Source organism: Centrocercus urophasianus, unplaced genomic scaffold (assembly GCF_019232065.1).
Source record: "Centrocercus urophasianus isolate 14NV4802_14NV808 unplaced genomic scaffold, USGS_Curo_1.0 seq_30, whole genome shotgun sequence".
Classification (NCBI taxonomy): Eukaryota; Metazoa; Chordata; class Aves; order Galliformes; family Phasianidae; genus Centrocercus; species Centrocercus urophasianus.
Genome location: NW_024884867.1, coordinates 1,429,109 through 1,437,944, shown reverse-complemented (window position 1 = coordinate 1,437,944; position 8,836 = coordinate 1,429,109). Strand labels below are relative to the sequence as shown.

At 60.8% G+C, this 8,836-nt stretch overlaps 2 protein-coding genes across 2 annotated transcripts; one reads left to right on the top strand and one right to left on the bottom strand.

The window, feature by feature from the left end:
- Nucleotides 1–26: 26 nt before the first annotated feature.
- THOC5 (THO complex 5) lies at nt 27–1,961 on the top strand. The gene is made up of 6 exons (XM_042828962.1): nt 27–222; nt 686–789; nt 881–968; nt 1,077–1,192; nt 1,299–1,489; nt 1,745–1,961. Exons 1-6 carry the CDS (start codon nt 147–149, stop codon nt 1,806–1,808), a joined length of 639 nt encoding a protein of 212 aa, XP_042684896.1. The 5' UTR covers nt 27–146; the 3' UTR covers nt 1,809–1,961.
- A 789-nt stretch (nt 1,962–2,750) lies between these two features.
- On the bottom strand, nt 2,751–7,896 carry NEFH (neurofilament heavy chain). The gene is made up of 4 exons (XM_042828894.1): nt 7,101–7,896; nt 5,927–6,126; nt 5,207–5,331; nt 2,751–4,933 (listed from the first exon to the last, which is right to left on the bottom strand). Exons 1-4 carry the CDS (start codon nt 7,894–7,896, stop codon nt 3,280–3,282), a joined length of 2,775 nt encoding a protein of 924 aa, XP_042684828.1. The 3' UTR covers nt 2,751–3,279.
- Nucleotides 7,897–8,836: the final 940 nt, after the last annotated feature.

Genomic DNA, 8,836 nt, shown 5'->3' with positions numbered 1-8,836 from the left:
TCCCCTCCTTGCCAGGACATCGGGCTGAGCTGGCAGGGCTGCGGGGAGGCTTTGGGGACACTGGTGTCCCCTCCCTGGCAGGGTGCTGATGCTCTCTCCTCCCACAGCACACTGTCACTGCAGACAACTCGCTGAGCGCGAGCCACATGGAGATGACCATGAAGCTGCTGAGGACGAGGCTGCAATCCCGCCTGGCTCTCCACAAGCAGTTTGCTTCTCTTGGTGAGTGCCTGCGGAGGCTGTGCAGTGGCTGGATCTTCTTGCACAGGAATGCTGCCTAACCTGTGTAACTTTGAAGGGCTTTTATGGGTCTGCACTGCCACTGTCCCTCTGCTCTGCGGTGTCAGGGCTCTGAGGTTGCCATGTTCGTGGTGGGAGAAGGTGGCTGTGCCCCTCTTGATGCCCAGCATCCCTTTGGAGCCAGCCATCCTGGCTCTGGGAGTTTATTCAGTCTGTGGTGATAGGAAAACAGCGTGCCCAAGCACCCCTGGAGCAGACCAGGCACGTGCTGTGAGGTCCTGAACGCCAGCAGAACTGCATTTGAGGCTGCTGCTGCTTTCTGGGTGCCTGGTGAAGTTGTCAGAAGGATAAAGAATGTCCCCAGGTCCCAGTACTGCTGTCGCCCGTGGGGCAGGCAGAGAGCTCATCCCCAGCCTGCCCCGCTCAGCCTCGTGCTTGCTTCCAGAGCATGGCGTGGTGCCGGTGTCCAGCGAGTGCCAGCATCTCTTCCCTACCAAGATCGTCTCCCGCCTGGTGAGGTGGGCTGCCATCCCCTTCGAGGATTACGCGGTAGGTGCTGAGTGTGAGCCTGGATCCCCTCCAGCTCCCATGCTGTGCCTTGCAGCTGCAGCTGCTCACTCCCTGTCATCTCCCCTTGCAGGAGCTGCCCTACACTAAAGACGTGGTGGAGGCTGGGCTGGCTGAAGACACCCATCTCTATTACATGGCCCTGATAGAGAGGGGAACAGGTCGGTGTGTTTCCTTCCCCCGGCGATGGCAAATAGCAGCTGCCTGAGTCCTCCACAAGAGGGAGGCTCTGTGGGCTGTCATCGATGTTTCTTCCTCGCCTCGCTCAGCCAAGCTCCAGGTCGCTGTGGTCCTGAATCCTGGTTACTCCGCGCTGCCACCCATCTTCAGCCTCTGCCTGAACTGGAAAGGAGAGCGAACCGGCAGCAACGATGACAACATTCGGGTAAGCGATCGGGGCAGCTCCCAGTGCTCCTGTCCCCTTGGTAAGGGTTAGACTGGTGGCTGGGAAGAGCAGAAAACCAAACTTGCAACACATCTGCATCTGCCAGGCTATGGAGAGCGAAGTCAATGTGTGCTACAAGGAGCTGTGGGGACCCAAACCGGGCTACCAGCTCCTCACCAACCAGCTGCAGCGCCTCTGCATGGTGCTGGACGTCTACCTGGAGACGGAGCCCCACGACACCACTGTGGAGGGGCCCAAGGAGTTCCCCCAGGAGAAGATGTGCCTGCGCCTGGTCAGGTGAGAGCCTGGGGCCGTGCTGTCCCTGCAGGCAGTGAGCAGAGGGGGCTGAGATGCTGGTAGGGACCCTGCTGGCAGGCATTGCTGTCCAGGCACGTGGTGACAGAAAGGCCTGTGAGGGTCAGCCCTGCACAGTCGAGCTGCACCCCGGGACCTGTCCCTTTCTGTGAGTGTGCTGAGCTTACCAGCAGGTCGGGCCTGCTGGGATGGGAGCAGACCCCTGTGGGCCAACCTGTCCCTCCTCTTCTCTTCTAGGGGCCCCATGCGCTTGAAGCCGTTCAAGTTCAACTACCCTCAGGGATTCTTCAGCCACCGCTGAGTCCTGCTGGGCTCCCCTGCCTGGGCATTGCTTTGGGACCTAGCTTCATCCTGTCTGCAATGTTCCCTTCCTGTCATTTCAGTTTCTTTTATGACATTTTGGGTCTCATTTGAGGTTTTGTAACTGAAGGGATTAAATGCTGAATTGGAAGAAGTGTGTGTGTGTGCAGATGGCTGCGTTGTGGAGACCTTGATCCTGGTGGTGGATCCCTTCCCTTCTGAGCTCTTCCGTGCTTCTGTGTCCCATGGGGGTTGGAACCAAGCCCTGCCCTCCCCGTTTGGGCCCTGCCTGCCTTCTTTCCTCCCTCCCACTGCAGGTCCTCGGTAACAGGAACTGAGCTGGCTAAAAATAGTCCTTCCTGCACTGCAGCCCCAGCTGCCAGCTGACTCGGCACAAACCCCGGAGCACAGCAGCAGCTTGGAGCTCCGGGCTGGGCTGTGCCCCCCTCCATCCTGCACAGCTCCCCACTGCAGCTCCTGTCAGAGCCGGGGCTCTGGGCTTCAACAGTGGGGGCGCTTGGTGCCAAAGCGACTCTCTGGGAAAGGAAGGCTGGTGGAGCCTTTTCCCCTCCCCTGGAGGGGCTACAGGTGTGGTGCTGCAGTGCAGGGCTGTGCTGCAGCACTTGGCTTAATCCAGGCACTGGCAGTCCTTGGGGAGCTGCCATTTAAAAAGAGAAGGAATTCAAAAATTGCCTTGGTGGAGCGTGGTGAGGACTGGCCCTGTTTCCATCCCTTGAGCTGGGCCTGCAGCCCTTCATGCCCGCCTGTGAGCTTTCCCTGCTGCAGGCAGGGAGGTGGAGGACTGCCCCATGCTTTGAAAAGCCCCGTGTCACCCTCTGTGTGTCCCAGCCCTGTGTGACAGTGCCCAGCAGCCCTGGCACAAGCCTTCCCTGCACCCCTTCACCTCCTCCCCTGGGCCGAGCAATGACAGTGAGAGCTGGTGTGTCTCTGTAAGCACTTTATTTGGTTATTGCACATAAGCAATTGACAGTGGGCTCGAGTTTCCTAGTGCACGTCGTATTTCCGTGGGCATTCCTGCAGTGCCTAACCTCTTCCCTGAAGCCAGCTACAGCTGGTGCCGCTACCCGGAGGGCCACTCATCACCCCAGCGAGGGAAGGACTCTGCCAGCCAGCCCACGGCACACCTCCCAAGCAGCTAGAGCTCTGAGTTGCACTTGTCCATCGATTGCACATACAATAAATAAATGCACTTATTGGAGAAGGGCAGTCGGTTCCCCCGGGGTCTGTTTTCCTCGTTAGAACTCAAGTGTTAAATGTGGCGCTCTGCATGGATCACATTCTGCTACTGAAGCGATCGGAACATACCGCTGGCGTGGGGCAGCGAGGGGCTGTGTCTCTCACAAACATATTGCTAAGGTAAGGCCTGGCTGGGGGGGACCCGGGGTGGGGACCGTCCCCGTCTCACCCTTCGGAGGGGAGCGGAGCAGCTCCAGCTCCCAGAGGAGCTCCGCTCATTTCTTTCCTGCAGCGGGTGCCGGCTCTGGGGCTTTGCCCTCCTTGCTGGGGGGCTTCTCAGCTTTGGGGGGCTCTTTACTGGCTTTGGAGTCGTCTTTGGGTTTTGATTTGGGGTCTTCCACCTTCTTTGGTTCCTCCACCGTTTTCTTTGGTTCCTCTGCCTTTTCCTCAGCCTTAGGCTTCTCTGGCTCCTTCACAGCTGCTTTGCCAGCCTCCTGCTGAGGCTTTGGTTGAGCATCCTTCTCAGCTTTCCCTTCTTCTGCAGGTTTGGAGGCAGCCTTGCTCTCCTTCACCTGTGGGGCGGGAGGCCCGGCAGCTGCCTTCTCTTTGGGCTTCTCCTCTGCCTTGGCCGGGGCATCCTTCTTGGGAGCCTCATCCTTCCTGCCCTCCGCTGCAGGCTTGGGGGAAGCCTTCTCCTCCTTTGGCTGCTCTTCCTTTGCAGGGGCCTTGGGCTCCTTTGGAGGGGAGGGGACAGGCTCCTTGGCTGGGACCACTTCCTTCTGTGGGGACTTGGCTTCCTCCTTCTGTGGAGATTTGGCTTTTTCTGGGGACTTTACAGTCGGGGTCTTGGCCTCCTCCTTTGAGGGAGACACGGGTTTCTCTGGGGATTTGGCAGCTGGGGTCTTGGCCTCCTCTTTTGAAGGGGGTGTGGGTTTCTCTGGGGACTTGACTGCTGGGGTCTTGGCTTCCTCCTTTGAAGGGGTTGCAGGCTTTTCCGGAGACTTGACAGCCGGGGACTTGGCCTCCTCTTTTGAGGGGGTTGCAGGTTTCTCTGGGGACTTGACAGCTGGGCTCTTCGCCTCCTCCTTCAAGGGGCTTGGTGGCTTTTCTGGGGATTTAACAGATGGAGGCTTGATCTCCTCCTTTGTAGAGCTCGATGGCTTTTCTGGGGACTTCACAGTCGGAGTCTTTGCCTCCTCTTTTAAGGGTGTTGCAGGTTTTTCTGGGGATTTGGCAGGTGGGCTCTTGGCCTCCTCTTTTGAGGGCACTGGGGGTTTTTCTGGGGATTTGACAGCTGGGGTCGTGGGTTTCTCTGGGGACTTGACAGGTGGGCTCTTGGCCTCCTCCTTTGAGGGGCTTGAAGGCTTTTCTGGGGACTTGACTGCTGGGGACTTGGCCTCCTCCTTTGAGGGGCTTGAGGGCTTTTCAGGGGATTTGATTGCTGGGGACTTGGCTTCTTCCTTTGAGGGGCTTGAGGGCTTTTCAGGGGATTTGATTGCTGGGGACTTGGCTTCTTCCTTTGAGGGGCTTGAGGGCTTTTCAGGGGATTTGACTGCTGGGGACTTGGCTTCCTCCTTTGTAGGGGACTCAGGTTTCTCTGGGGATTTGGCCTTATCTTTTGCAGGAGACTTGGCTTCTTCTTCACCCTCTGGTTTAGCTTTCTCCTCTTCCTTCTCCTCTTCAGCTTTCTCCTCTTCAGCTTCCTTCTCAGCCTCCTCCTCCTCAGTCACCTCCTCAGTCACTTGGATTTCCTCTGTCTGCTCCTCCACAATCACTGTCTCCTTCTCAGATTTCTCCACCACCTTGATTTTCTCCTCGCTCTTTACCTTGATGTTGGTGGCGATGCTGGGAGCCTTGGGGATCACTTCAGGGTAGGAGACCATTCCAAAGCCGGTCTCAATCCTATACTCCTCCCCTTCCAAGAGCTTTCTGCCAGGAGAAGACCAGAGCAGGGCCATCAGCAGCTGCACCCACACCATGCAGCAACCTCTCCCTCCCTCCATCTGCATGCCATCACCCCATGAAGGCTTCCTCACCCTTCCCTCCACAATCCCTTCACAGGGCTGGTATTGGAGGACTTACCGCTGTCTTACTAAGAAGGACTCAAGGTGTTAGCAAGGGCCTTCAAGAAATGTTCTCACAGATGCCAGCACTGGGGACTAGCCAAGACATGCACCCCCGTCCCCTTTGCCAACCCCATACCTATAGGCAGCAATTTCAATGTCCAGGGCCATTTTGACGTTGAGCAGATCCTGGTATTCGCGGAGCTGAGCTGCCATCTCCCACTTGGTGTTTCTCAGCTCATTGTCAAGCTGCTGGATGGTTTCCTGCAACAGACAGAGTCACCTGGTGCCATGCAGGGAGCAAAGGGGGAAAATGCTGGGGCTCTTTCAAGTTTGTCCTTGAGGGAACCCCCGAGCCTTGCACCACTCCAAGGAGAGCTGTGGTGCTGCCAGCTGGCTTCTCTCGGGCAGTGGCAGCCAGGGGCAATGTATCTAAACTACTTGGTCTGCTGGTCACTGCAGTCATCCTACCCAGCCTGAGGCTGATGGGGTTGGAACATCTCCCTGGAGACAAGGTTTTAGTCTATAGATACCACAGGGTACAGAAATCTGAGCTGCTGTTCCCAGTGCTGCGACATGACATGGTCTGAACCCTGGTCACTATTCAATGGCATTTGTGATCAGTGTCATGGGCAGCAGACACAAGGGACAATTCCACTGCAGGTGCCAGACACAGCAGCCTGGATGCAGCCTTGGCTCTGGCTGTCTGAACATCAGGAGCTGGGGAAAGGTCAAATGTACTTGCTGCTGACATCAGCATCCCTGAGGCCACAGCCCCAGCACTGCTCTTCCCTGACAGCTGGATGCTCCCTCTGCACCAAGTGACAGATTTGGGACTCTGCCGACTGCGCCACTCTACCTGATAGGAGAGGACATCTGCATGATGGCGTTCCTCTGAGTCCTGCCTCTGCCTCTCCAGTGACTCCTGTGTCCCTTTGAGGGCTTCGAGCTCAGTGGTCTTGGACTGGAGCTGACGGCGGTACTCAGAGATCTCCTCCTGAGCCACACGCATGGCGTCTGTGTTCACCTTGGCAACTTCAGAGAGCTTGTCCAGCCTCACTGTAGCAAGGGAAAGGAAAAGCTGCAGGGACAGAGGTAGACTGCAGCCTCCCTTTTATGGGGGACGGCAAATCCTTTAATACCACCACTCCCCGGTGTGTGTGCCCTCTGCAAAGCGAACCCTGCAGGCTGTCCATTCCCAGGCATGTGAAGACACCAGAGCAGGACAGGCTGGGCACTGCTTTTCTTCATCCTGGGCTTTTTGCAGCGCGAACGATTTCCCTGTTCCCTTGAGCTCCTGTCATTATCTTTTGCACTTAAAGAGCTGCTCCCCTCCCCAGCACACCTCCTCACCGTGCCAGATACACCACCCAGAAGGGCAGTGGCGGGAAAGAATGAGGCAGAGATTGTCACAAGGGCTTTAGGGGACGGGGGGAGGTGGAACGCAGTGCCCCCCGCCCCGCAGAGCGCCGCGCTCATGGCCACGGCGCTGCCGCTGTCCGCGGTGCTGAAGTGCCGCTGTCCGCGGTGCTGAAGCGCAGCTGCGCCGCTCCCCGGGCGCTGGCGCCGGGGCGATGGCAGCACACCGACGTGCGCCGACCCCCGGGGTGTCACCCTCCTCTTCCTCCCCCGGTACCGTAGTGCCCCTCCTAACAGCGCATGAGACACGCCCTATCCTCCCCGCAGGGGATGCGGCACCCTCTCCCTTCGCTGTGCTGCAATCCCCGCAACACTTTTGGCCCCACTCCAGCGGGACTCCCTGCAGCATCGGGGGCTGTCGGGAAAACCACCTCGCTGCCTTTCCCCCCAGAAATCCGCGGGGGTGGTGGTGCGTGCGGCGCCCCTGCAAATGGGCGGGTTGGTGTTACCCTCCCGCCCTCACGGAGCTCAGTGTACACGCCTGGGCGGGGGCACCGGCCGTAACGCCCACCCGCAGCCCCGCAGGGTTCCCTCCAGGGGAAAAGAAGAACGACGGATCCCCTTCTCCCCGGTGTGTGCCCGCGGAGCATGCAGCGGGCTGGGTTATCACTCACCGCGGAACCACTCCTCGGCCTGCAGAGTGCTGCGTGCCGCCGTGCCCTCCAGCTGCTCCCGCAGGTCGCGCAGCGCTGCGGTGACCCCGGGCCGCAGCGAGGCGGGGGGCTCAGCGGGCAGCTCGGCGCGGGCACCGCGCAGCAGCGCGCCCACCTCGTCCTGGTGCTGTTTCCGCAGCAGCTCCGCTTCCTCCCGCAGCGCTCGGGCTCGCTCCGCCAGAGGCCCCCGGGCCCTTTCCTCCTGCGCAGAGCGCTGGGCCAGCCCGCGGGCCGCCGCCTCCAGCTCGGCGCGCTGTCTCGCCTCCTCCTCCAGCCTGCCCCGCAGCGCGGCCACGTCCTCCGCCAGGCGGGCCCTCTCCAGCCGCAGCTGCCCCTTCTCGGCCCCCAGGCGCACCAGGGCCCCCCGCATGTCGCGCAGCTCCCGGGCGTACAGCTCGCCCATGGCCGAGCGCCCCGCCTGCTGCTGCCGCAGAGCCGCCGCCTCTGCCGCCAGCGCCCGGTTCTGCTGCTCCAGCGCCCGCACCCGCTCGATATAACCGGCGAAGCGGTCGTTGAGGACCTGCAGCAGCTCCTTCTCGTTACGCGCCCGCGGTTCGCCGTTCAGCGAGTCCAGGCTCTCGGTGGAGGAAGCGGCCGCGCTTCCCCCGCCGCCGCCCCGCGCTCGCCCCGCCGGGCCCGGGGGTCCCGACCATGAGTGGAAGCCGCTGGAAGAGGTGGCGGAGCGCGGAGCGAGGCGAGAGGGCTCCTTGCGGAGCCCCCCCGGGGGGACCAGCAACGCCTCCAGCACCAGGCTCATGGTGGCCCCCGCCCTCACTGCGGCACCGCTGCCGCCGCCGCCTGCTTTATAGGGGCCGTCGGGGCTGCTCCGCCTCTCCGCCGGCACGGGGACGGGGACGGGCACCGGCAGAGGCACCGCCCCGAGCCGCCGCCGCAGCCCCGAGGGCGTGGGGAGGGAGGGGGGTCCGGGGAGCGGCCCTCGGGTTGGAAGCGGGGAGCCCGGGGAAACGATGGGAATCCTACGGGAGGGAGTGGGGCCGCCCCACAGGAGCATAGGCTCCTACGAGGCTTCATCTCTACTGCAGGTAGGGGTCGAGAACTTTTGGTGCTGGAGGATCTGCACTGCGATGGGATCCCCACGTTTTGGGACAGGACCCTGGGCAGCACTGTGGGGTGTGGGGTGCATGGGGTTGTCCTCGGGTGAGCAGGGGGCTAGGAACCAGGATAGGAGCCCATCACCCTGCTCCTGTTTGTGTGAGGCAACTGGCACGTGGGACATCCATTGCTGGAGTCCGTGGAGCACCCAGCGTTGGCATCCGTGGTGCACCCAAAGCCAGCATCCATCGAGCTCACAACGCCAGTGCCCAGTGTCAGCACCCAGTGTTGGCATCCAAATGTACCCAACATCAGCACCCAACGTCTCCACTCACAGAGCACCCAATATCTGCATTCACGGAGCACCCAATGTCAGCACCCGTGGAGCACCCAGCGTTGGCATCCACATGCACCTAACGCCAGCACCCGCTGCCTGAACTACCTGAGATCTGTACCCAAAGAGCACCTAACATCTGCACTCATGGGGTGCCCAATGTCTGCACCCGTACAGAGCACCAGTGCTGGCATCCATGTGCACCCGGTGCCACCCTGCGTGGGCACCCAGCCAGAACACACGCTTGGACCCCAGCAGGCAGAACCCACGGGGCGCCCACTCCACCAGCACCCACGGACCGCTCGATCTG

Bases quoted from the DNA above. Each gene is read 5' to 3' on its own strand.
- THOC5 (XM_042828962.1), top strand. From the start codon at position 147: ATGGAGATGACCATGAAGCTGCTGAGGACGAGGCTGCAATCCCGCCTG. The intron at 1,193-1,298 runs GTAAGCGATCGG...TGCATCTGCCAG, and splicing joins GCAACGATGACAACATTCGG to GCTATGGAGAGCGAAGTCAA. The intron at 1,490-1,744 runs GTGAGAGCCTGG...CTTCTCTTCTAG, and splicing joins ATGTGCCTGCGCCTGGTCAG to GGGCCCCATGCGCTTGAAGC.
- NEFH (XM_042828894.1), bottom strand. From the start codon at position 7,896: ATGAGCCTGGTGCTGGAGGCGTTGCTGGTCCCCCCGGGGGGGCTCCGC. The intron at 5,332-5,926 runs GTAGAGTGGCGC...TGTCTGTTGCAG, and splicing joins CAGATGTCCTCTCCTATCAG to GAAACCATCCAGCAGCTTGA. The intron at 4,934-5,206 runs GTATGGGGTTGG...TTCTCCTGGCAG, and splicing joins ATTGAAATTGCTGCCTATAG to AAAGCTCTTGGAAGGGGAGG.